This window comes from Nestor notabilis, unplaced genomic scaffold (genome assembly GCF_000696875.1).
Source record: "Nestor notabilis isolate BGI_N333 unplaced genomic scaffold, ASM69687v1 scaffold13712, whole genome shotgun sequence".
Lineage (NCBI taxonomy): Eukaryota > Metazoa > Chordata > Aves > Psittaciformes > Psittacidae > Nestor > Nestor notabilis.
In genome coordinates this window covers 4,279-31,949 of record NW_009919786.1, presented here as the reverse complement: position 1 = coordinate 31,949, position 27,671 = coordinate 4,279, and the positions used below count along the sequence as shown (strand labels likewise).

Genomic DNA, 27,671 nt, shown 5'->3' with positions numbered 1-27,671 from the left:
GCAAAAGAAATGTAAATTTCAGCCTTTAGGATTCAAAAGGCATGAAGTAGTTGTACTTTCTATTGATTAAATAGAAATGCTACCTTAAAACAGTATTGACAACGTTGTGTTTTGTACCAGTAAAAATGTGAAATTAAAATTTGCCCTTGAATCCTGCCCTACAGATTATGGATTCCTCTACCTTTTTGCCACTTCTAAGAGGATGTTGTTTTTAGAATTATGCACAGAAGTTTTGGTAAGCTAATAAATGAATGTAGACAAAATACTTTGAAGTGATGATGATTTCCTCAGGAATATGTAGTTTGGACCATTTCAATGTTATGTGGTCTGCAAAAATCTATGTTCTGATTGTAAGTGCTCAAACCATATTAGTCTGAATTAGTGATGAGCAGGCGTAACTTCTAGGATGTTTATGTATAAATGCTGGTTGGTTAGAGAAAGAAAGAAGCTATGATGATGAGCTGATAAATATGAGCATACAGTTCAGTTTGAATTGGCTGTATGCTCAGAGAAAGTTGGGATGTAACTGTGATTCTGTTTACATCTTTATATTTGTTTTAACTTCAAGTGGTATTTATTTGAGCCTGTTATGCCCACCCATTGTGATGGTCTTTGGTCTATATTGGCACAGTTGCTGATATTTGTGGGTAATTAAACTGGGCTGCAGTTGAATTAAATTTCCTCTTAATTTCAGATTTGTTTATGTGAAGGTCATCTTTCTGACAGCTGTGATTTTGCTCCCTCAACTCTGTATAGCCTTGATTTGGCATTTATTTGCCAGTCTGAACTCAGAGCTCCAGGGGCTATAATGTTTTACTGCTGGGACGAATCAGCTTGAAATTAATACATGAAAAAAATTCAGAGCAAAATATGGCCAGAAGCAGCTCTGTTTTGCTAGCTGAGATGACAACTTTAAATACCTTTTGTTTCAAAATGTTGAGGGGAAAAAAAAAACCAATGAAAAACAAAAAAACCTAAAACATTTTCTGAATCTCTTTCATCATTACAGGGAGAGATGCTGTGTACCTGCCATTTGCTTTTTCCAAATACTATGGCTTTCATTTTCTGCTCTGAATTTTTATATTATATATTGCATGCACAGACGATATTCAGCTTGCTGTGATCCTGCCAAAATGCCTGAGTTACATGAGAATGTTTTGCTTCCATTTTCAGCTGCTGTGGTTAGAAGAGGTACCTTAATTAACATACAGATACTCAGACTGAAGCACGAGCATAGCCTGTAAGGAAGAGGCAAGTACTGTATTTAAATTTGGCATGCTTTGAAATATTTCCTAAAATTAGGGTGTGGAAGATATCTTGCTAGAAATGGACTAATGTTCGTTTGAACAAAAAGGAAATAAATTTTTAACTCCGCTTTTTGACAGAACTACAGAACTCATTCTAAAGATGGCAGAAGCTTATCAAGCAGTAGCTTTTCAATTTACAGTAACTCCAGATGGGATCGACCTGCGAATGAGCCATGAGGCACTCAAACAAATTTGCCTATCTGGTGTTCATTCATGGAAGAAAAAGTTCATCAGATTCAAGGTATTTCAAATTAGTCAAGTCCACCAAACTTGAGGGTTATTTAACATTTTATAGATTTATTGAAGTTTTGCTTAGGTTAAAAAAAAATATTCTTTTTTTCCCTTTATGGCAAATAAAGTTCTTTACTGTGGAAGACTTTTGTGAGTTTTAGTTAAGACAAGGGATACTGAGGAAGGTAATATGGGGTGATGCTGCAAAGACTGAAAGGGTGCATGTGTTCGATTTATTTTGTGGAAGCAAGATGTAGCAGATGTTGAAATTAATGATAGATTTAATATACTTCATTCTCTTCATAATACCTCATGTAATTACATGATCATTTAACATAAGTCAGAAATACAAGTAGTTGTGATTTTTAGTGTCGTATCACTTACAGGTACAAGACTACACTCTTGATTTTATGTATTCTTTGCCAAAATTAAATTTTCAAATTAAGGAGAATCTCTGCTGTTTTCAAAAAGTTACCTGAACATCTATCTTGTATAAGTTATGCTAAGTAGTAATGTTTGTGTTGAGGTATAGATTGTTGTGAATTTATTGTTTCGTTGATGGGATCATAAATGATAAGTATGTATTTTATGAGTAGCAAACTGGATAAGATACAGGCTAACTTTAACATCTCTTTTAAAAACATGTTTTTATTAACAGTAGTCTTAATAAAATCTTCTTATAAAGCTGCGAGAAGGACTATTTAAAACTAAATTACTTAAATGTGTTGATTTTTGTTTCCTTCCATGGTAATATGAAGTCAACCACTTTGGTATGAAAAAAATTATGTGAAGGCTTTTCTTTCCAGAATGGAATTATCACCGGTGTTTTCCCTGCTAGCCCATCTAGCTGGTTTATTGTACTTGTGGGTGTGATGTCAACAATGTATGCCAAAATTGATCCTTCTTTAGGATTAATAGCTAAAATCAACCGAACACTTGACACAACGTAAGTAGACTGAAAAGGTACTTTTTTCTAAAGGAAACCAATTTTATTTGTAGCTACTCTTAAAGCTAATCCTGTTAAAGTGAATCAGTGTTTGAACAGTAGGTTTGTGATGGGGTAAGCCCAATAAGCAAATGTATGAGGATATGAAAACAGTAGGTTGTTATACCAGTATTACTACATTGTTTTCTGATTTTTTGGGAAGCACATTTGGCAACTTCTGTGGCCTTTGATCTTACTGCATGGGAGGGTGGTTGGAAAGGAGTTTGTGAAAAAGGGCTTAACAGGCCTGAAACTTGTGTAATGTCTGCCTGCACTACCATTAGACTTAGGTTTGCAATACTAGGTTCTCTTTAGAACTTAAACTGATGTTAACTGGCACGTGCTGGTTTTTGTTTTAAATAGTGGCTATATGTCAAACCAAACACAAAACATCGTGAGTGGAATACTTTTTGGCACAGGGCTTTGGGTTGCCCTTATTGTCACAATGCGCTACTCTCTCAAAATGCTGCTTTCCTATCACGGTTGGATATTTGCTGAACATGGCAAACTTTCTGCAGGCACCAAGATTTGGATGGTAAGGATCTATTTTCTTAATGTTTCATCTTCAATCTGATCTGCATTTAAAACTCTAAAAATAAAATTTTGTAGATTTTTTTCCTTTCTTGTGTTTTCTGTGTCATGGGACAGGAGAACCCAACAGGCTGTTGGGTAGTATTTCTACTAATTACTGTCATCCTTCTGATACTGTAATTAAGCTATTCAGGATGGCCTTGTAAAAGGACCAGTAAACACTGCAAGAATAACTTCAGGATTTGCCAATGCCTTGAGGCTGTGTGACTCAAATACACCTACTTTTTCTCTATGTGCAAGTACAGCTTGAAGAACTTGGGCTGCAGCTACACCAAAGAATCTTGTCCTCCCCAGAAAGCGCTATCCCAATTCTTTGTTGAAATGTTAGGATTTCTGGTCATCTGTTATTAATTTAATCTTATACTTAAAGACAGTACTGAATGTCCTTTCAATCGATTTCATTCTATGCCTCCAAAATGAATTGGAGAAAAAGCCTAAGGCTGGTAACTTGCTACCCAGTTTTCACATAAGCATAAGGTGAGAGTGACCTGGCTCCTGCTGATTCCTGTGGTGCTTTGGAAAAGGGTTCTAAAAGGATGTGATAGGTATAAAGTGAGGAAATGTGTGTGTATATATAGGTGCTCCAAGAGAGGAAGTGGGGTTTTGTTGCTTGGACAGTTTTTTCTACTCACTTTTGCCCGTATTGTTGTAGAAATAACTTAAGTGTCCTATTATGACAAAATCAGTCTCTGTAGTGTCAAAAATCAACCAATGTGTGTTAGACTTAACACCATGTTATGGTTTATTATGAAGTATGTTCAAGAATAGGTATCCAGAATGGTGCGTTAAAATAGAATTTAATGTTCATGTGTTACAAATCAAATTTCTAATTGCTAGTTTCTCCTGGAAGCGGTATCAGGAGCCTCATGACATGAATTTGTACAGTACAGGCTCTGAATGGTAAGGTTTTCTGTCAGTTGCTTGAAGCTGTAGATGTCTGGGGTTACAGCATGTCCTACCAGACAGATATTTTAAAGCTGTTAATATTGCCTTATCAACCTTAAATGGTATGAATTGTAATGCTACTCACCATGCTTTGTTGCATATTGTATTTGCAAATTTTTGGCTATTACATGTTGCATATGTATTTTGTTGTGCATTATATATGTTTTAAAAAGCAGAACACTATAAGGGTGTATGTCCAGCAGTGTCTTATCTGTAAGTTCTATTTTAATACCTAATTCTCTTTAGCTAGTCCCAGCAAAAGAGAAGACTGGTTGCTTTAGGAAAACAGTATCAACTACCTTAGCTTTCTAGATTTTTATTGTCCTTCAATATTGCCTAATTTTCTGGACATGTTTTTCTGGATTATGTGTGATTTTCTTTTTTTCTTAGCTATCATGAATATACTTTATTCTGTTCACATAGTCAAGCAGATCAAAAACCTGAGCTCTGATTGCAGTCATGTTACAAAGTGATTTTTTTTTTCAGGCTGGTTGGAAGTCTGGTGGCAGTTTTATTGTATGTATTTAATCTCCTAAACTCAAATTTCCCATACCAGGATTAGGAGAAAAATGCAAGTATTAATTGCAGTTAAAAAAAAAAAAAGTTAAATAATAATAATAATCTGTGAACAGATGCAACATATGCTAGAATGAGATTATTTGCTGTATTTGCATATGAAATTAGAGATGTAATTAACTACATGTGTCTGGATCACTTTAATGGTTTCAAACAGTTACAAATTCTCTACAAGTTTACTTCAGAGAGAAATACTATAAAATGTGCTTGCTGTTTTTGCCACTTGAGCAGGTACTTTCTGCCTCAAGTTAATTTCAGCTTTTCCTGTCTAAAGAGTTCTAGAACAAAATTGCCTTCAAGTATGGAATTAGATTTTCTTATGAAAAACTGAGTGGGTATTTTTTTTAATTTCTTTTTTTTTTCCTCCTCACCTGGCTTCAAATTTATATTGTCATGAAGCACAACTAGTTTTCATTGGGCTGACCACTGTGGTGTGCAGTGTGCATCTAACAACTCTGAAACAGATTTGTCCATTGCTGGGAGGTCTTTGTTGTTGGTAGTATTCTGCAATTCTTAATACTTTTGTGCTGCCTTAAACAACCTCCTCTAGCTGTGCTGACCAAAGAAAATGAGTGAGGGAAAAACTCTCAGATTTGGCAATTGGGGGGGGGTATAGACGGGAGAAATTTAATAGTGAAATGACATCCTTTCTCTTTGGTCTTGAATCTTAATTTGCCTATCGATTTGACTTCAACAATAAAAGTTCCACTGGATTCTTATACTTGACCTTAATTTCATGCTGAAATAGGGTGATAATGTCAAAATTCTTTCGTGCGTGGCCTGTAGGTTGTATAATCTAGACTTTCAGCCTAGTGTGTGTCACAGCTAAGAAGCAGGCATCAATAGAAATACTGCTTCTGTCTTTGGTCTTCCATGGAAAACCGCAGGTGCTCTAATATGTGAAGCTAAGAGGGGAATGGTCGTCTCTGGCTCTTTCGTTTGTTTTGGCGTTGTTTTGGTTTTTTTAACACAAGCACTGAGTGTAACACTGGCATGCTTGCACAATTTGGTGTGTTCAAATCATGCAGTAGACTACCTGCGACAGACTCATGCTTGAAGAAACTCCCTGTAACATCAATGCTATTATTAATGTTGAGCTGTATCTTTGGAAAATATTAAACCATGATTCCAAAGAATCCTTAGTTGGTTGGTTAATGATTCCTCTTTTCAAGCACAACATAGATATTTTGCAGTATCTACTATATAGTAAAAGATCGACTGTTAGACTGGCTTTTTGAATCTTTACGGAGGGAAATGTATGAAGAAGTGCTAAGTAATTGTCTTTATTTTCTGTTGAGGTCAAGGTGTGTCATTCATAAACAACAGTATTGCCTAATGACCAGTAGATAGTCAAGAATGACTGTAACTGTATCTCTTCCACTGACGTGTTGTTTAACCCTCAGGAAGTCAATTTATGTCAGTGCCTTTTTTTATTTGTGTAACAGTGATAAATATGATAGTAAATATGATAGTAAATATGATATCTAGTACTGTATAATTTGCCAGTGAAAAGAACTGAGTTACACTTTATTACTCTCATTTTTCTTTTGTTGAACCTAATAATTTGGGTGCATATTTTGTTTTTGCTTTTCTTCAGACACTTGTAAAACTCTTCTCGGGACGTAAACCCATGTTGTACAGTTTCCAGGCATCTTTACCCCGATTGCCAGTTCCAGCTGTTACAGACACAGTCAATAGGGTATGTATATTTATTAATTCATTATCTTCAGTAACATTGAATCCATATTTAGATGCTCTTGAAGTTGTTGGTTTTTTGGTTTTATTTTTTGGGGTTTTTTTACCATGTCTTGTAAGAAGTATTAAAAGGTGGTACTAATATGGTGTCATGAATGAAAACTTCTGCATAGAAATTAAAACAAAGGTTATGACAAACCACTGGTGACAATTTGAAGCTAATGTAATTTATATTGGATGATGTAAAACTGTGCAACGAAGCATGATTTCCAGGCTTTTGAAGCTTAATAGTTTTAGCTTCTACACCTTGAACGTAAAGTGTGTTTTATGACACAAAACCTTTATAGCAAAATCTGTAAGTAGGACACTGTCACCGAAACCACAGGTTGGAGTTTTAGAGACAAAAAAATCTCACTGCCTGATACTGAAGAAACTGCATGTCTTCTATTTTGAGTGGAAAATATATCTTAAGAGAAATAGTCTCTTCCACTTGTGATTTGCTGACAAATGTCTGGAAAAAGATATAATTTTTGCAGTTTGCAGGCAGATGTTTAGAAAAGTATATACTCTTATTTTAACAGCGTGGTATTTGCAACCTTACGAATTGAGCCTGGATAATGTTTGTCTACAGTTCAAATGCTTTACGTAAGAATGGTGCAAAGCTGTGTATTAGTTACATACTGAAACTGATTCTTCTCCTGTATTCTAGTATCTGGAATCAGTTCGGCCACTTATGGATGATGAAGAGTTCAGAAGAATGGAGGGTCTTGCCAAAGATTTTGCATTTAATTTGGGACCAAGGCTTCAGTGGTATTTGAAGCTAAAATCCTGGTGGGCCACAAACTATGTAAGTAGATAAATAGGAAGCTCAATTGTTCAATAGACATACGTTAATTTGTTCCCTGTTGCCCTTTCATCTTTCTTAAATGTAAAAGAAGGCAATTGAAACTGCCTAATATTTTTGTAAAGTGCATTGGATACCACCTGATTTGCACAGAAATAACTTGTGTGGTTTGGTAAACAGTCTTGTGAATGGAACTTGAAAGAATAAATCCTCGTTTGTGTTCATTATTCCAGAGCAGGTGATTTAGCATTTGCCATTATGATTGCTTTTTTTTGTCTGCTCTGTTGTTTGGTTTTTGTTTTTTGGTGGGGGGTTGTTTGGGGTTTCTTGGTTGTGTGGGTTGGTGGGGTTTTTTTGTTGGTTGTGTGGTTTGATTGGTGGTTTTTTTGGGTTTTTTTGGTGGTGGTGGTATGGGGTTTTTTGGGTGTGGGTGTTTTTTATTTTTTTTTTTCCTGTGTGTATGGCTTGGTCTTTGTTTGTTGTTGTTTCGTGTTTTTTGTTCATTTGTTTGTTTGGTTTTGGTTTTACCAAAAAGAAAACCAAATCCCAACATCATAGTGAAAACTGTAGGATAATTCCTGGTTTTCCCTAAAGTTAACACAAATTAGGGTTTCTTTGTTTCTCTTTTTTAAGTAGGAAGTCAAGCTAGCAGTTTCCTTTCTGCTTCTGTATGGAATGTTGTATTATGGAGTCATTAACGTAGAAGACAAATTGTGGAAGTAATGAGATTTTACTGGTTTTCTTTGTCTTCCTACTGTAGGTTAGTGATTGGTGGGAAGAATATGTCTACCTTAGAGGACGTGGACCAATAATGGTTAATAGTAACTATTTTGCAATGGTAAGTAAGTAATATAAACACCTTATGTGTCAAAGAGGCACAGTAAAATTTCTGCCAGCTATCTTATTTCATTATATCTTCCTGTTCAGAAATCCGTTGCTACTGAATATGTGACCTTGGTTTTATTTCCTTTTAGGAAAAACCTTTAATGTGCAGCCAACGTCTTCAAGTACAGTGCTATGTTAATAATAAACTTTTGCCACTTAGGCATGTAGTAGTGACTCTATACAGTTTTGTGCTTACTACAACAAGCAATGCTTTCAAAAGCTCTATGTAAAACTTCATGCGTAACACAATTCAACAAGGTGTGTGCTCATATTCACAAATGTCTTTACAGGAAGTAAAATTGTAAAAAGATACAAAAATTTGAAGTAGAAAGAAGAAATATGGTAGTCTTGAATTCAAGTAGCATTGTCTTTTCTACTGGGATGATGAGCAGCTATCAGTTATACTTCAGGACTGATGCTGTTTAAGCAGATTGGCTGTTGAAGAAATTTAATTTTCAAGTCATCAGCTCACTGCACTAGTGCACTTAATAAATTTTAAAGCCTTTTCCATATTAACCAGAATAAACTAGATGGAAGTGGATGAGAACTACTATCAGTACTACTTTTTATTTTAAATGTAGTCTGGTAATCATTAACTTATGTTTTTTATGTACTTTGTAGGACTTCCTTTATTTATGTCCCACAACCTTGCAGGCAGCTAGAGCTGGTAATGTTATCCATGCCATCTTGCTCTATCGGAAAAAACTGGACAGACAAGAAATCAAGCCAGTATGTATATCAGTTTAAGTGGCCTTTGGTCTTTTTCCAGCACAATCTGCAAGAAGCTGATCTGTTTTCAGAATGGGAGAGGAGAGGAGAGGAATGTTTTATTGTCAGAACTATATGTAAGATGTTTGGGACCACAAATTTTTTTTACATCTTGGTTATTACTTGAATTTTACATGGGCAGAAACTACCAATTATCAGAAACACAGCATTCTGTCATGCCAGCTAATTGCAGTATTTAGAATTAATGTACGTATTTGCCCAAAAGACTGAGACTTGTACTTGAGTATGTTAAGCATTGCATACAACAGATACTATTGTTATGTACTAAACATGTAATGGTACTTTCGAGCCACTGAAGTCTGAAAGTCTGTTAAGTCTCAGGTATCATGTAGTGTGAGCACAAGGGGTAGTTGGGACAAAGGACTGGACCTTGAGGCCAAGAGTGGGTCAGTGGCAGCTGAAGTATAGATGATGATAAAATCCTGTGTTGCACTAATTTCTAGGTAGCAAACATAGGCAAGGTAAATCCCATTCTGAATTTCTGTTCTGTTCAGGGGCTGTATGTTGTAGCGAACAATATTGTGGAAATAATTAAGTAGTTTTTGTTGATGATCAGGAATGTGAGTAATTGTATGTAACTACAAATCTGAGAAATGTGAACTTTTGTTCCTACACAGCCAGAAATGGCTTTAAAAGAAATAATTAAGGTGTAGTGCATGCTGCATGTTTAATTTTTGCATCTGGACTGGCCATTGAGAGCTTTTTGGATTTCAGATGCTAGCTAGGCTCATTCATCCCTTCTCAAGGGTGAGATTTTGGTAGGAGGGGAAAAAAATACAGCTACCGGAATGTCAGTGAAATCTTCCACAGGTAATTCAAGAAAAGACGATTTGGGGGTGGGGATCCTGAGTTTATATTTTGTAAATCTTAATATTCTACAGTCTTTTAGCCAGATCCTGTTTTGTTTTGGTGTTTTTGTTGGGTTTTTTTTTAATTTATGCCAAATACATGCATGTTTTAATGTATATTTGTGGCACAGATTCTTCTGATGGGATCTACTGTTCCACTCTGCTCAGCTCAGTGGGAACGGATGTTTAATACCTCCCGTATCCCAGGAGAGGAATCAGGTAAGCAGGGCCAGCCAAGGAAAATAAGCATCTTAATGGAATTCAGTTTTGGGGGTATTATGTGCTAAAATCCCTTTTTTTTCCCAGCTAAAGATCTAACAGACACATCAATGCTGTGTTCCACTACTCAGGAAGTAATGAACTCCTAGTGTGTGCTAAAAGGAAAAATTTCTTTAGTTTGTTGGGGTTTGTGTGGTGTTTTGTTTTGGGGTTTTTGTTTGGGTGTTTTTGTGGGTTTGTTTTTTTTGGAGTTTTTTTTTTTCTCTTGTCCCTTCGTTTATTTAAACTAAAAATATAGATTGTCTGCCCTGTGCTTTTAATTTATAAATAACCTTTACTTTCTCCATTCTATTCTTTGAGGAGCCTTTGATAGCCATCGTTTTATCTTTGTTGAAGTTGTGTTCTCTTATCTCAACTATTTTAAAACCTTTAGCTTGCTTGACTTTACCTTTTTTCCTTTCAGCTTATGATTCACAACAACATCCCAATGAGGTGTTCTCAGTGTGAATGTGTAACTAGTTTAGAGGCAGGTGCAGTCTTAGTCCTGTCAAGGTTTTCAAGCATCACTGTTACCTTGACCTATTGTGTGTGCTATAAGACATCAGCTAAGTAAAATCACCTGTAATAAAGATGGTGTCCAAAACTGTCTCTGTAACGCACTAAGTAAATACATACTCTGGGTTTCATTAGTTCCTTCCCTGACCTAACTCCCAGCAGTGGTCTGATTATCCAAAGCTGTGAGTAACTAAATTTTCACATTTTAATTTTGGATGGAGGTGTGCACCTGTTGACTTACAGCAGGGTCATTCTCGCCCAAGTCTGCTCCTGCAGCTTCTGTTTATTGTGGAAAACTAAGGATGTGGCTACATGATCACAAGCCATCATGTTAGCTCAGTCAGAAAAAAAAGTCTCTGTGACAATTCATACACACTTTCTCACTGTAGCTGTACATATCCTCTCATTGCATGCATTCATTAACACTGTCTATACACATAAGAGCATTTCACTTCAGTTAATGGCAAACCTTTGATAAATTGTTTGTTGTTGTATCTCAACATAAAATATCATCGTTTTTTGATGGTCAGTACATCATCCAAGATCTTGAGACTGATTCTTCTGTGGGGTTGTTACTTGAAGATAGTATATATTTTATTTTGACTTTCAGATCTGCAACTCAGTCTTATGTTTTAAGCTGCCTCTGGGCATGTTAGTTGCAATTAAGTAAAGAATAAAAAAACATAAAGGATTTTACTCTTGGTTCTGTTGCTGGTCTTTGGTAGATTATTGAGGAATTATTTTCCTGGCTATGGTTCAGCTGTCTTTATCTGCAAAATGGAGCTGGTGATTACTGTGACCATGAACTGGTAGCTTAACTAGCAAGTTTTAAAACCTCTATTATACATATGTGCTATGTGAGCTATTGTTATTTAGAGTATTTCGAGTACTGAGAGTGCAACCCTTGCCTCCTCCCTGTCCTCAATAAAATATTGACCTGTTTGCATTTAGCTTTGGATTTGGTGTTCTCTTACTCTGAAATGAGTTTTGCACAAAAGTGTATCAGTAACCCATTCTAACTATACCACCTGATGATAAAATACCTCCTGTATATCTTAATGGTTCTCCTCAGTTTCTCCAGCTCAGTCTTTCAAATTCAAGTACAGTAATGATTCTTTCCAGATTCATAGCAATATAACAGTTCTTTGAGGTAGTGAAGGGAGTCAACCAACAGTTTTCATCGATTGAGGGCTTTCCCTGGCTTCTGCAAAAACCTTCACCTGTGGCTTGATATAATGCCTTCATGATGAACTTTAGTACTTTAGTCTTATGACAATTAAGCCATATAAATAATAAAGTTAGGAAAGATTTGTGGCCTAGGTTTTCTGCTTCACTTATTTCCGTAACACTACATTTCTTGGCCACAGATGGAGTACCCACTCTGTATCTGCCAGGATACATGTGAATAAACTTACGGTACTTAATTTGTGCCCTTTTAAGACTCCTCACAGACTATGCTGTGAACTGTCTAGAACTTGAATGCAGATGATTTAAAAGTACCTTTCCTCAGACTCATTTAGTGTGTTCTTTTGCTGACTACTTAAATGAGACTACAGTACTAGTGCTCACTTTTCAGATACAGATTTCACTGTTTAATATTGGTCACCAGTGTGGAGATTTGTGGTACTATGCATGCAGATGATTGTCAAATCTGGGTATTTGACTTGTTTCATGCAGGAATCTGTGCTGAAATAAGATGGAGGAGTGGTTTATCTCACACTATTTATTACTTTGTTAAAATAAATAAGCTATGGCTAACTGGTAGGGCATGAAGTAGGCGTTTGATGTTTAGTGCATTAGTGTTTTGAGACTTCAGCTTGTTCTCACATAAGTGATTGCAATTCTAGATACTCTCCAGCACGTGAAAGACAGCAAACACATTGTTGTGTATCATAAGGGCCGTTACTTCAAAGTATGGCTGTACCATGATGGTAGATTGTTGAAACCCCGAGAAATTGAACAGCAGATGCAAAGAATTCTTGATGATGGTTCAGAGCCTCAGGCTGGTGAAGAGAAACTAGCAGCTCTTACTGCAGGAGATAGGTACGGTGGTTATTATTTTTAATTATACTTTAATATTTAGAAATAGTTGCATAATATACTAGTTCAATACTGGCTTTGGAATTTTAAAATAGTCTGCAGTCAGCTGATTATACCTTGATCCCTGATTTTGTATATTACTAAGACGTGAGACCTCTTTAGTCATTTGTAACTACATGGAATTGAAAATAATTTTGCAGTGGCATCCCTGTATACATATTACGTGTACTTAGCTGGAGGAGTTTGGCTTAATTGTGGTTATCATAAGGGCGGTAATTGGAAGCTTTACAGTATTACACATATTGAACTACCTAAATCTTATATCTGCTCTGGGTTTCACTGGCATTTTAAGAGTATCTTAAAACCTAAGATCAAGAATGTGAATTCACTAACTGTTACTCCATATTCATGTCTTACATCTACAGAATAAAGCACTGTGTACTAGGTTGGTTCTAGGTACAAGATCATTGAATTCAATTAAATCATGGCAAGTTTAGTTCAATCTGCCTAATTGTTTCTGGACAAGGGGGAGTGACTGTGGATTTTGATATACTTTCTTACTAGGAGTCCCACCTTTTTCTCACTTTCTGCTTTAAAACAAACAGATGTTTGGAAGCCCACAGAAACTTGTAAATATACATGGTGCAACTGTACAGAAATTACATTGTTCAGGATAACTTTAACTTCAGATCTGTTTCAGGCATTTCCAGTGAAACTTTATTGACAATTGTCCAGACTCAGGTTTAGGTGTTACAGCAATGGATATTTATCTGATTGTTTTCATTATTATTACTATTTTCTTCCATATAATAGATATTTTCTTCTGTTCAGTTATAAATGTAGATAATTTGGATGCATTGCATGCTTCAGAAATTTTGAATTTAGATTAAGGTTTGCATGTATGGTATGTTGAATTAGTTAATAGGATTACATTGTACATGTATGTTCTGAAGTTTTCTCTGCTGATATAGTTTAAATGCAATGAAAGTAGTTGCTTCAAATTTGTTAAAAGTAGCAGTAATCTCATAGTGATCAAAAGAGTGATAAAATGTTGACAAATTCACATAATCTGGCAATAAATGAAATTCTTTTTGCAGAGTACCATGGGCTAAAGCTCGACAGGCTTATTTTACCCATGGAAAGAACAAACAGTCCTTAGATGCTATTGAAAAGGCAGCATTTTTTGTGACATTAGATGACAACAAGCGAGGGTATATGGAAGAAGACCCAGTAAAGTCACTGGATTTATATGCAAAATCCCTAATACATGGCAGATGTTATGACAGGTACAGTATTGACTCCGGAAAACACGCCTTTTTTTTTTTTTTTTTTGAATTTCACTAGTTCATGTGACTAATGCATATAAATTAGAGGCTTATAAGCTGATAAATTTCATTGAATCACAGAATGCATTGGAAGCAACCTTCAAAGATCATCCAGTCTACCTCCCTTACCATAGGCAAGGACGTCTTTCACTACATCAGATTGCTCAAAGCCCAATCCACCTGATTATGAACACTTCCAATGATGGGGCACCCACAACTTCTCTGGGAACCCTGCCCAGTGTTTCACCACTCTAATGCTAAAAGACATTTCTCCTTTCTGTCAGATCTAAATCTACCCTCTTAGAGTTTATAACCATTCCCCCATATACTGTCTCTATAGGCCATGGTAAATAGTCTCTCAGTTGGTTTTTTTTTATGTGTGTGGTGGTTTTTTTTTGTTTGTTTTGTTCGTTTTTGGTTTTTTGTTGTTTTTGGTTTTTTGTTTTTAGTAAACTCTCTTAATGTACTGAAAGATTTAAATAAACTATTACTGGGGAGAGAGGGAGAAGCCAAGAACTAGTGCATTTGAATGGGAATTATTGAGAGAGGTGGAGTTGAAGTGTAAAAATGCTTTCGAAATGTACAAAACCATCAGGAAATCTTAAACTTCTCTTGTAGGTGGTTTGATAAATCATTCACTCTTATAATATTCAAAAATGGCAAAATGGGTCTGAATGCAGAGCACTCATGGGCAGATGCTCCTATTGTTGGACACCTCTGGGAGGTAGGTGTTTAGTACAAAAAGTTAATGCATGAAATAATGGGATATGGTCTGTGCAATGGTCCTGAAGATGGCCAGTTACTTTCAATCCTTTGTGTTCGTGTTGCTTGTGAGTGATTACATGCTGGTGTCTACAATGACTGTAGACTTTAGAAACCCCCCTCTTGCTTAAAAGAAAAGTATAAATGAAAGGTTTTTATTGCATTTTAATGAGTATAGATGTCTCACAGAAAAGTAATACAGTTCCCCATTTAACCTGTTTATAATATTCTAAATCAACAGATTTGATAAAGCATTGTATTTTGCATGTATACATGCTCCCAAGGCACTTAAGCTTTCTTGCATTATAAAAATCCCACACTTACTTTCAAAATTAAAGAAATAGTAGAGAGTTAAATTTTTCCTCTAAGCTATTGTTTGATGAGCTGCAGATTGATATATTATCTCTTGTGTTTATCTGCAATGAATGGAATAAATGCACTTTTTGTCACATCTGTTCATCACGACCTTAGCTTATTACTTGAAATCCTATTTGATTTTTTTCTTTTTGAAATTTAAACATATAACCAGTTACATGACTCAACACTCAAAACTACTTCATGAACAGTAGCTGATTCTGATTTTATTATATATGCAAATGGTTCTTGGGTCTGAATGGCACTCGGGTAATGTACCAATTTTATTATATGAGTGTTTCCAGCTGTGTGGGACCACAGCATTCTCTAACCAGGGAAGAAAGGAGGCTGAACTGATTTGAGATTGACTTGACAGTGCAGTTTAGACTAGCTCATTGGAGAAAGAGTTCCTTTGGTTTCTTTTGAGTGTTGTTATATGCTTTAGCTCATATCCCTGTACTTACTATTAGTTGATTCATTTTCTCCTAAGAATTAAGATGACTAAAATAAACTAAGTAGGATTTCTGTTCCTAAAATGTTATCTATTGTTATCTCTTTATGTTGCCTATTTTTTTTTAACAGAATGGATTAAGCTTTATTTAATATTTGGCAAATTCTGACAAATAAGTGAGAAAATTAAAATAAGAGATTAGAAATATATATAGAACATGCAATAGATCTTTGTCAAGCTTTTTCTTTCCATATTGAGCAGCTTCGAATCTATTGATAATCCTGCGTTGTTTGTTCATTTATTTGTTATTTTTTACTTTGAAGATGTTGTTTGAAGTCTTGTAAGACTGAGCCTTTTTTGTCTGTTGTTCCAAGTTCTATTGTTCATGTTGGAAACATTTTACTTCTCCACCTAAGAGCTCTAGTGCACATATAAAATAATCTATTTTGAGTGGGATGAAAATCTTGCAGAAACTCTCTAGAATGTAAATAGATCAAAGGTGGTGAAATCTAAGCCTCTAAGACTTGATTTATTTATTTTTTTTTTTTTTGCTACCAGTAAGTTGAGGTAGTTTTTTCATTGACATGTTTTGATTAATTCAGTAGCATCTACAAAATGTACCAGTAGAATTGTTGTTTGCATATCTGGTATTTTTTCCACTCAGAACACAAGTAAAAATGCCTTCAAATAAGATGTAAAACAGAGGGCTTCTCTTGCAGCTGTTTTCAGTATTTGGAAATGAATTGTATGTCGTATTTCACTGCGTGGTGAAAATGGGTTTTACTGATTTCACAATGAAATCCTAATTCCACTGCAATATGTAATGTGCTGCAATTCTGAAGAAATATCATTCTTTGCAGAATGTAATGGCAACTGAGTATCTTGAACTGGGCTATTCAGAAGATGGGCATTGCAAAGGAGATACCAATCAAAATATTCCTGTTCCTACCAAACTGCAGTGGGAAATTCCAGAAGAAGTAAGTACAGAATAGCTAGTGGTTGGGGAAGAAGCTCATCTTTTTCTGAGCAGTCAAATCACTTAAGTATTTATTGATAACCCTATAAATCAGCTTAAAATTACTTCTTATCCTGTAAGATGTGTATTTCATGTATGGACATTACTCAGTTTACTTGGAAAGATATCAAGGTTTTTTAATGTCACTTTAAAAATTCTTGCTGGGAAATGCCAACTTTTTACTAGAAACTTACTTGGGTGGCAACATGTCAAAAATAAGTGGCCACCTATTTTAAATAGTAACTGTAATAAAATGAAATTGAAGTTGTTACTATCATTACAACAAACGCTTTCCTGTAATGGTTCCTTGAGATTAGCTGTCTTTTTTGTGTTCAAAATTCTGTACAGGTGTCTAGTAAGGTTTGATTTATTTTCGTTTTTGGCATGAGTTCAAGACACACTGCCACCACCTATTTGGATTTTACTTTTTAATGAAAAGGTAATGGTTGGTGGTATGTTTAATTAAGCATGCATGGCAGATTGGAAGCCACACAGTTATTGCTGTTCTATCTCTGTGGGTCATTCTAGTGATCTGAACAGTCTTAATACTGGTGGTTTTTTAAAGTCTAATTCTTGGAGTCCAGATGTGTACTGCTTAAACGTTTTTATTAGCATTTTGAATTTTAACTTTCTGCCAAAGCTAGCGTCTCGTCTTTCTCCAAAGGGAGATTATTGGTAATAGTGTTTCTGGCATGCATAAAGGCAGCATTTCTTAGTTATCAATTAAAAATACTTGCACTCTTTCAACAGTTCTTTCAAAAGCCATTAATGCATGCATATGCACACCTGTGTATATATTTATTTATTCTAGTGTCAAGAAATGATTGAGAGGTCTCTGAGCACTGCCGTAGCTCTGGCAGATGATGTGGACTTCAGTTCATTTTACTTTGATACTTTTGGAAAGGGACTAATAAAGAAAGCAAAAACCAGCCCTGATGCCTTCGTGCAACTTGCCCTGCAGCTTGCTCACTATCGGGTAAGAAGAACAGTCTGTTTCTGACTTACAGAATATCATTAAGTTGGGTATAGCATGCTCTAAACAATGTCAAACTTAACTTTCAGTTTGGAACTATCCTTAATTCAGTAGTCACTACTACACTTCTTAAAAGGATTAACAGAAATGCCTGCCTGTGTGTTCTGTTAGTTCACGTTTCCTGTAGCCTGCTTTCAGAAAACCCCAGTGTAGCAACATCTATGGTTTTCATTTTGCTTTTTTGTTGTTGCTATTTAGATACTATTTGAGACTTTTTAAGTAATCCCAAATGTTTTTTCAAAGCATCCAGATTTCCTGACTGCTATCACTATTGCAGTCTTTCTTATGATTGGTTAGGGTAACTACACAGCAAATAGTTTGATTACCCACCCATCTCTTTTATTTTGAACTCCCATCTTCCATATCTAAAACTGAACAGCCTGTCAAAATCTGTTCTGGTATGTATTTTGTATACATCACTTCTTAACATGTCTTAGACAAACTTCTATCTTTGGGCAACTTTTAATCTGTAGATTGTGCACATTTACAGGAAACGTGGAAGCCACACTTCCTGGATTTTGCAGATTGTTTTCAGTTCTCATGTATCTTGAAAATCCCCACGCTGGCATGTGCCTCCATGCTGTTAAATTTTTAACTGGAAGTACTTTTAAGGATGTTAGTTGTCTCAGTTACTTACCACAGCTGTCTTCCTTAGGAAGCCTCTGAATTCTTAAACAGGTTTTTGAGTCGTCTTTGGTTATAAACTAAAGAAGATTGAATATAAAACACTGAGGGTAGTCCTTGCTAGTTTGGTTGTTCTATTAGCATTTATCTGATCCTGCTACTAATCTTATTTTTGCCTTTATGTTTAGGTAAGACTGCTAATGGTGGGCTACTAAAAATGTTGAGTTTAATTTGCGGAGAGACTGATACTCTGTGTGCTTTCCTTGAACTATTGATTAAGAAAGTGAGGCTAAGTCTGGCTAAACCTGTAAGATCTTATTTTTCGCTTTCCAAGGACATGGGAAAATTTTCTTTAACATATGAAGCCTCTATGACACGCTTGTTCAGAGAAGGCAGGACTGAAACTGTTCGTTCATGTACTGTTGAATCGTGTAACTTTGTTCGGACCATGGAAGACCCAACTGAAAGTGTAAGTTCGTGGTGTTATTGTCCTATACAATCCACAAGGCACATGAGTTATCACCACTTGAAGTGATACCTTTGTTTTTTGGGAAGTGCACATTTTCTGTCAATATGGCAGAAATTCAAGGCTATACCAAAAGAGAATGGCAGTAACTTAGCCAAATACGCCATTTCTTATAGTCCCTGAAGTCCAAAAATTGAAATTACTTCTGAGATTTTTTTGACTTGTAAAACTCAAACATAGATTTGTGAAATGAGTAACCTCTTAGCTACCAGTTAGGCTTTTCCTTCTGACAGGGAAGCAAGTATCACTCACAGGAATCTTTCCTGTGGCATTTTGATTAGCAAAAGAAGCATGGTCTAGGAAAAAACTTCTTGGTTTGGAAAACCTAGACAATACTGGGAAGGGTGAGGGCTGTCTGTTCTTTTAATCTACTGTTAGTTATGGTTTTTACAGATACAGTTGGTGAAATAAATCATTACATTAGCAGGTTTTGCTAAGCTGAATGGGATTTTCAGTTCTTCAAAATTAATAAAAATTTGAGTTTAAAAAGAGTTTTGTTAAATAGGAATGTACTCAAGGTATTACATCCAAGCCAGAGTAACAGCCACATGGGTAGAAGTTACAATGGAAAAGATCTAGGACTATAATAATCAGTAAATGAACACTGTCATAGCACATTCAGTGCTACGCCATTGGGAAAAACACAGCCCTCACTTGAGTTAGTCTTGCCCTTTAGTTTTAGTAGTCCCTGAACATTTTTCCTTATATAGCATTAGCTGGGATGGTGTGTCCAGTTTTGGACACCGCACTTGAGATATGGATTTATAAAGAGGACAGATTGAAGAGAGTACAAAGGAGAGTAAAAAGGATGGCTAGAAACCTCTGAAGAGGATCTGTGCGCAGAGTTTGAACTCAATTATTTCTGCCTAGTCTAAAGAGGAGAGAACGCTGTGGAAGAGATAGGGAGCCAGGTTGTACTCAAGAGGATAAGAAAGGCTGATGCAGACATGATGGGAACAATCTGTTCTCTGTCCCAGGAAGTAGTGGACTTAAATTTCAGGAAGGAACACATTAGGGAAACATTTCTGCTAGTAAGGATACTGAGTAAGGAGGGAAATAGTGAGAAGCCTGAAAGCCCCAAGCCATTACTTTGGGAGGTTGTTTTTTCACTTTGACAATCTTTAAAAGTAAGTTACATAATGGAAAGAGTTTTCGTTGATCAGATCCAGGGGCCGAGAAGTCTAAGTAGATGAATAGTTGAAGCTCTTTCTTTAGGAAGAAAGAACCCCATGATTCTATGAATAAATGTTACTGCAGATAGAGAGATGCTTAGAGAAAGAAAAAAACTTTTTTCTCCCTCTGCCTTCTGGAAGTTCTGTGTAGGTAAAATCCCCCTCAGTATGTTGTGCTGGGAGCTGTGATCAGATCAGTTCAAGTGTGAAAATCCAGCCATGTCAAGATGTCATACACAACTGTATGGTACAGCTACTATGCAACTATCCTGTGAATAGAAAGTCATTTTAACATAGTCCTAAAGGGAAAACTAAGTGCTATTACATCTCTGCAGTTAACGTCTGCTTTTTTTGTTAAACGAATAAGGTAGCCCCGTACATGGCAAGATATATATATATGTAAAAGATATCATTCTGCTCATTATATTTATTTTTTTTTTTTATGGTTACTACAAACGTGATTCTTTCAGACTTGTTGATTCATTACTGTCCTTCATCTGGAATGATCAGCAACAGAGCAGAGGAAGCCTGCCTTCATAGTGTGAATTTGGGGTTTTATATGTTATGAAGATATATTACATGCATTTATATATTATTTCCAAAAGAGTTGTCTGCCTTTACTGCTTGTTCTACTTTTTCCTGGGACTTTCCTTGGAATTTCCTTGGAGCATGTATCTTCCATGGATTATCCACAAAACTTTAGTCCTGGATGCCAATGGTAGGCATACTTAGCATGACTACAAGTGATTTACTAGTTTCTCTTGCTGAAGCCATATAGCCTGTTCACTGTGTCCCCAATAAGCGGTGTAAAATGCAGTGATGCTGGAGATAAGAAGTGACAGTTGCCATATACTCAGTATGTTCATTCACATCATAAAATCTTAACAGAATGGCTCACTGTTTTGAACAGGCATGCACTTTCAGCTCTTGCAACATTCATACAGTGTTCATAGAACTATGGGGTATCTCAGATTGCAAGGGATCCATAAGGATCACTGAGTCCAACTCCCTGCTTCTTGCAGGACTGCCTGAAACTAAACTGTATGACAACAAGCATCATCCAGACACTCCTTGAACAGGCTTGGTGCCCTGACCACTTCCCTGGGGAGCCAGTTTCAGTGACTCGCCATCCTCCCAGTGAAGAACCTTTTCCTAATGTCCAGTCTGAACGTCCCTTGATGCAGCTTTCCATTCCTGTTTGCATGACTTCTGACTGGAATTGCCTGCTCCTGAGGTTTTAAGAGAAGGCCTTTAGAAAATAACCAGCATTCATGGACCCAATACCTTCAGTGTTGTCAGTCTGTCTTCTAAAACAGCTGTTGAAGTTCCAGCTTTTCTTAAATCCTGTTGAGATTTGTTCTTCTGTAACTCTAAGACCACTGTCTCTAGAAACTAAATATACAGTTATATAATGTACTTGACCCTTACATGTTCTAGGCTTGAGAGCCATTGCTGTAACTTAGTTTCCACACCTCCATCCAGTTCACTTAACTGATTTTTCTTTATCTTTGTTTCACTGGCAGAATGAAAATAAGCTGAAGGTCTTCCGGCTTGCTGCTGCCAAACATCAGCACTTATATCGTCTCGCCATGACTGGTTCTGGCATTGACCGCCATCTCTTCTGTCTTTATGTTGTCTCCAAGTACCTGGCTGTAGATTCTCCTTTCCTTAAGGAAGTAAGTGACTTACAACTATTAATTACAGTAAAAAAAATCCTTTTTTAACCTAGTGTTTTGTGGTATCTGCTGACATAGTTATAGAACTCAGATTTTCCTAAGAAAAAAGGTAAGAGGTAACATTGCTTAATATCTGCTGACAGATTACAAGTTACTTTCATTTTGCTTTATGTATGCAGTTATTAATAAGCATATAGTAATACTTTCTGTGAGCTTTGTAGTATAATACATGTTATCAAGGATTGCAAGAAAGTTATAGTCAGTATTAAAAAAAACCCCAAAAAACAAACAAACATTGCTTGTGGTTTTTACATATTTTCAAGGTAGCAAAAAAGGCTGTGTTTTCTTGAGAGAATGTTCTTTTGGTACTGTGACAAAATCACTTTATTTTACTGTGAATTATAGGAATTGTATATTGGGGGGGGGTTGGGGTTTTTTTTTTTGTTTGTTTGGTTTTGGGGGTTTTTTGTTTGTTTTTTTGGGGGGATTTTTTGTTTGTTTTTTGGGTGATTTTTTGTTTTGTTTTGGTTTTTTAAAGCACAACATTAATGTCACTCTTTATTACCATGACAAATGTTTTATTACTTAAACTAGATTTTAAAGTTGCATTCTGTAAAAGTAATTATATTGCAGTTGTTCATGTTTCCTGATTAATAAAAAATGTGTTTCAGCTTGTCTACAAATTAAGCTACTCACATTTGTCTGCTTGCCCTCCTAAATGTGACTAGGGGTGAAGTCAAGATTAAAACAACTTTCTACAGATTTTGCAGACTTTCAAGTTACACCTACATTGGTAGAGATTTTACCAGCTTCTAACTCAATGTAGTATCTTACTGGGATCTCACTGTGGCCATTAACAATCTTGTCGTTAACAAGACCAGTTATGCAGAACTTCCCCAGCTATAGACCCGATTAATCTGTTTTGAAATACTGTTTCTACTGAAACAACTTTTATTCTCTTTGAGGAACTGGCATCGCAACTTCGTATGTTAATGGTTGGCATATCAGGACAAGTTTAGCTGTTTCTTTTAAGCCTTCTTAATTGTTCATTCCATTGAAATGGGAACTGGAGTCATCCTTAATATTACTTTAGTGAGTGCTTTCTAACTTACCTTGACTAGTTTTTGAGAAAGTTGCATGTTCTTAAACAGTGTATGATACTTGTTTGCATCTCTTTCATATCTAATAAAGGTTTTGTCAGAACCTTGGCGGTTGTCAACGAGTCAGACACCACAGCAACACATTGATTTAAAGAAGAATCCTGAAATGTTATCGTGTGGTGGAGGATTTGGACCGGTATGTTTGCTAAATACAAGGACTCCTTTAAAAACCAGTTTTATTTTGAATATGCCACTTTAAAAACTTCAAAGCTGTAATACCTTAATATTGCACATCGAAGGTGCAACACATGCTGTTAAATCAACATGCTTAATGCTTTCTCATTACGTGGACGTGCTCAGAAAAACCTGCATCGCCTTTTTCTCATATGGCACTACAAGAATCGATTATGCTTAAGGAAAGACACAGTTATCTAATGTGATAAAGGCCTACCTGGCAGAGAGATCTGATAAAATGAGGGCTCTTATCACATTACATATGCCCAGAGATTCTGTACACTGACAAATGCCTTACTACTTAAACTAGATTTTAAGGTTGGGATTTGTAAGATTAATTATACTTGACTTATTCTTTATATTTCCTGATAAATCTTAAAAAAACTGTTCATGCTTTCCTCCAAATTAAGCTGCTCACATTGTTCTACTTGCCCTTCTAAGTGTGAATAGTGGCTAAGTCAAAAATAAAACCATGTTCTACAGCTTCTGTAGACTTTAAAAAAAACTAGTGTATTGTTAGAGTTTTCACAAGCTACTGACTTGCTGTAGTGTTTTTCTGGGATTTGAACATGACCATCATTGACAACATTATTATTAACAAGATCTGTTAAGCAGAATTTACGGGGCTATAGACTAGATTAATCTGTTTTCAAAAAACATTTCTTCTGAAAGAATAACGAGAAGGATCACAGGACGGTTCTTTGCCACACAGAGATTAGGATGACAGGTACAGTGTATTTTGGCTAGTTTGTCAAGCTGGAATTCGGGGTTTGGGGTTTTCTTTGTTTTTATTGTTTATTTATTCACATTTCTGATACAGCTTTCAGTGGTTCTTGAGGTTGGAATGAGTTTAAATTGCAATATCAAGGAAGCATAGCTATTGTAGTGCTGCTCATTTGTGAGAAACTGACTTGCTCCAGCCAATTATAAAGTCAGTATTTAGTATCTCAAAAAAGGTGTGGTCTGGCAATAAAATAGGGGTTTGGCTACAGGAATTTCTAACACTTCCCTGTTGTTTTTGCTAATGCTACATTAACTGCTCCCTTCTCACTATTTCTTCATTCCTCTAATTTCCTTTCTTCAGTTACTTGTCTTTCCAAATAACCCTGCTTATTCTTCCTTTCATCATAGAATAGTTAGAGTTAGAAAGGACCTTAAGATTGTCTAGTTCCAACCCCCCTGCCATGAGCAGGGACACCTCACACTAAACCATGTCATCCAAGGCCCTATCCAACCTGGCCTTGAACACCGCCAGGGATGGAGCATTTCTCACTTCTTTGGCAAACCTATTCCAGTGCCTCCCCACCCTCACAGTAAAGAACTTCTTCCGTATATCTAACCTGAACTCACCCTGTTGGAGTTTGAACCTGTTATCCCTTGTCTTATCACTACAGTCCCTAATGAAGAGTCCCTCCCCAACGTCCTTATAGGCTCCCTTCAGACACTGGAAGGCTGCTAACAAGCTTTTCTTATCCAGGCTGAACAGCCCCAACTTTCGCAGCCTGTCTTCATACACGAGGTGCTCCAGCCCCCTGGTCATTCTTATGGCCCTCCTCTGGACTTGCTCCAACAGCTCCATGTCCTTCTTATGTTGAGAACACCAGAACTGTGCACAATATTCCAAGTGGGGTCTCATGAGAGCAGAGTAGAGGGACAGGATCACCTCCTTTGACTTGCTGGTTTTGCTCCTTTTGGGGCAGCCCAGTATATGACTGGCTTTCTGGGCTGTGAGCGCACACTGCCCGAAATAATAATTTCTTGTATCCTTACGAAAACTGTGCTTTAGTTTGCTGAAGTGGCCTAAAGATTCAGTACATCAGGCTTTTCAATGTGTGTGTGGTGGTGGTGGTTTTTGTTTGTTTTCCAAGTGTTTTGTAGACTCTAGCCCTGTAGCATTAAGAGAGAGCAGACTTTGAGGCTGCTTAGCAGCAGTGAGAACAAAGCTCTTGGAGGTTGTGATCCTTTGAGTTAGGAAGGAAAAGAATGGTAGCAGCAGGGTAGTCTGTGTTTACTAGGTATACTTAATTATAACATCAGACTGAAACCTGGGACAGTTAATGCTGCTAATACTGAAACTGGACCAGAACTCTGCTCATGATATGGGTGTTCAGAATCATATCTTTGCTGTAGGGTCGGATGACTTTGCCTTTGGGTAATTTTTCATAATACAAGGCTTGCATACTTTGTATTTACATACTGTATTTGTTTACATCTGCAGAGTGATCCCATGAAACAGTAAGTTCAGGTATACAACTGAACTATTTTATTCCTAAGGAAGTTGGGGCTGTTCAGCCTGGAGAAGAGCAGGTGCATGGAGACCTCCTAGCAGCCTTCCAGTATCTGAAGGGGGCCTACAAGGATGCTGGGCAGGGACTCTTCATTAGGGACTCTAGTGGTAGGACAAGGAGTAACAGGTTTAAACTTAAACAGGGGAAGTTTAGATTAGATATAAGGAAGAAGTTCTTCACAGTGAGGGTGGGGAGGCACTGGAATAGGTTTTCCAAAGAAGTGATAAATGCTCCATTCCTGGCGGTGTTCAAGGCCAGGTTGAACAGAGCCTTGGGTGACACAGTCTAGTGTGTGGTGTCCCTGCTCATGGCAGGGGGGTTGGAACTAGATGATCTTAAGGTCCTTTCCAACCCTAACTATTCTATGATGCCTTTCAACTTAAGCACTGAAGCTGTATAGCTGTTTTGGACCAGACCTTGATAGCAGAAGCTCTTTGAACAAGTATTCTATTTAAAAATACTAAAGCTGTGAAATATTACAGAAATATATTCAGAAAATGCTAATTCCATGCACTTCAGATGAGGCTAGAACTGTTACTCAATCTTCAGAAATGATGCATTAAATGTGGAAGCTTAAGTTTTGCTTAAGGAGAAATTGCAACTCATTTTAAAAATGGCATAGTAAGAATTGTGTTGTTATATATAAGATAATTCAGGAATGGAGAGGTAAAAGTTCAGAAATTTTTTTTCTCTTCTTCCCCTAGGTGGCTGATGATGGTTATGGTGTTTCTTATATTATCATGGGTGAAGCCTCCATCCATTTTCATGTCTCCAGCAAAATATCTTGTTCTAAGACGGTAAGAATCAGTCCTTTTTTACAGATTAATAAATCTGTTCTGATATCTGCTTATAAAACTGTTCTACAAATTCTCTAAAAGGAATCAGGAGGACTTGCAACATACAGTTACAATTTGCCTTTTCTTTGTCAACATATGCTGTTTTGTTGGGTGTATTTTTTTTGTCTCCACTTTACAAATTTAATACCTTTATGAACCAGGGAAGTCATATTCTATTTCACTTATGCTTTCAAGCATAAACAAAGCATGTGGCCCACAGTTGTCTTTACATACAAGTAGTTCCTTGGAACTCATGTAAAATGACTCATACCCGTCCAATAAACAGTAAGGGTTTTTTTGTTATTACAGTTTTGCTTTGATTTGTCTCTGGTTGCAGTTATAAAGACAGAGTAAGATGTATGCTCCCTATTCTTCAGGTCTTTTTAGTTTAAATAATACTGAAAGAAGGTGTCATGTAAGTGTTAATCTGTGCTTGAGAAACATAATTAATGAAAAATTTGTTAGAATAACACCCATTATTAGAATGGGGTAGATGTCATCTATTGACTAGTCTGCTGTTGCAGAGGCATGCAAATCATCCTTCCCTTTTAGATTTTTATGACTTCAGTAAACATGCTGAGTTTGTACAGGATGACATAGCTGAACTAGTTTTCCTTGTTTGACCTTAACTTGTCTGAAAAGATCTTGGTGCTATTGGTTAATCATTAAAGATGAGGAAGTACAACTTTATTTTTGTCGCAGTCCAAATTGTTCTTCAGATGGCTGTTAGCTTGTACTTTGAATTTCCCTGTGTGTCTTATTTACTAGTCAAAGGTCCATACAGAAAAGGCATTTCACGTGCATGGCCTTGATATTATTAGGGTCTTTGCAGTAGATCCCGTAATGTAGCTGCTCATTTATTTTGTAATCCTACTTCTTCCTTGTACCTTTCATCTGATACTTAGAATAAACAGAACAGGTTCATGGTTTGTTTACACTTAGATAACTGTGATTTTCATTTTCAATACTTCAGGTAATTTTTCAATGGCAAAAAAAATCAGGGTTCTCATAGGAACTCAAAATAGAAAAACTTTTTCTACTCTTTCAGTACTTCTATGTCATTAGTGAGACACTTTTTGAACATTCTTTTGTCTTGTGAAAATTAGCTTTTGCAAAATCTGGTGTAAGAAAACAATACTGAAACCCAGTTGTTTTAAAGTCACAGAAAGCTACAGATGCATCTGATTTCAGAAGGAGATGATCTCAGTTCTGTTTGTAGGAAAGTAGATGCATAATGATGAGGTCAGTAATAGCAGAAGCCTAGATTAATTTGTATAACATTAAATATTTTTGTGGTTTAAATTCCACATTTTATGGTAAAATAGATACTCTAATTCTGTAAGTTCCAAAATTTAAAAAATGCTAAAAGTTTCCTTCTTTTGCCTAAAAGATAACTGTTGATTGACAGTACAACTCTTTGGTTTTGGTTTTTTGTTTGTTCCTTTTAAAGGATTCTCATCGTTTTGGGAAAAACATCATGAAAGCAATGGTTGACATCATGGGTTTATTTAACCTTATTAAAAACTGCAACAAGTGATTTGCCTTACTGGTACCAAGCAACCTCCTGTTGTGGGATGCAAACTCTTCTGCACAGTGAACGAGAGCAAGGTTTGTCAAACAGGAGCTGGTGAAGAAACTGAGTCAGCATCTTCTTGATCACCTGTGAAAACCTTAGCAGTGTATTGAATGTTTCATTTTTATTTTTTTTTTCAGTAGTTTGGAAGAGTTTGTTCCACAAAGGATGGCTTTTGAAATCTTGTCTGTT

The 27,671-nt window shown here is 36.3% G+C and overlaps 1 protein-coding gene across 1 annotated transcript; it reads left to right on the top strand.

Annotated features, from left to right (window-relative positions):
* Positions 1 to 1,399: 1,399 nt before the first annotated feature.
* On the top strand, positions 1,400 to 27,671 carry CPT1A (carnitine palmitoyltransferase 1A (liver)). Its single transcript, XM_010010383.1, has 18 exons — positions 1,400 to 1,548; positions 2,345 to 2,484; positions 2,887 to 3,058; positions 6,233 to 6,334; positions 7,040 to 7,177; positions 7,935 to 8,012; positions 8,681 to 8,788; positions 9,828 to 9,915; positions 12,318 to 12,513; positions 13,608 to 13,796; positions 14,454 to 14,559; positions 16,263 to 16,379; positions 17,229 to 17,393; positions 18,409 to 18,543; positions 21,296 to 21,448; positions 22,640 to 22,744; positions 25,775 to 25,867; positions 27,357 to 27,671. The coding sequence occupies exons 1-18, from the start codon at positions 1,408 to 1,410 to the stop codon at positions 27,441 to 27,443; spliced, it is 2,313 nt and encodes a 770-aa protein (XP_010008685.1). The 5' UTR covers positions 1,400 to 1,407; the 3' UTR covers positions 27,444 to 27,671.

What these genes read in the sequence shown, in the direction of transcription:
- CPT1A (XM_010010383.1), top strand. Translation starts at nt 1,408, where the DNA reads ATGGCAGAAGCTTATCAAGCAGTAGCTTTTCAATTTACAGTAACTCCA. An exon ending in CAGGCACCAAGATTTGGATG is followed by an intron (nt 3,059 to 6,232) that starts GTAAGGATCTAT and finishes GCTTTTCTTCAG; the next exon opens with ACACTTGTAAAACTCTTCTC. An exon ending in GCTCTTACTGCAGGAGATAG is followed by an intron (nt 12,514 to 13,607) that starts GTACGGTGGTTA and finishes TTCTTTTTGCAG; the next exon opens with AGTACCATGGGCTAAAGCTC.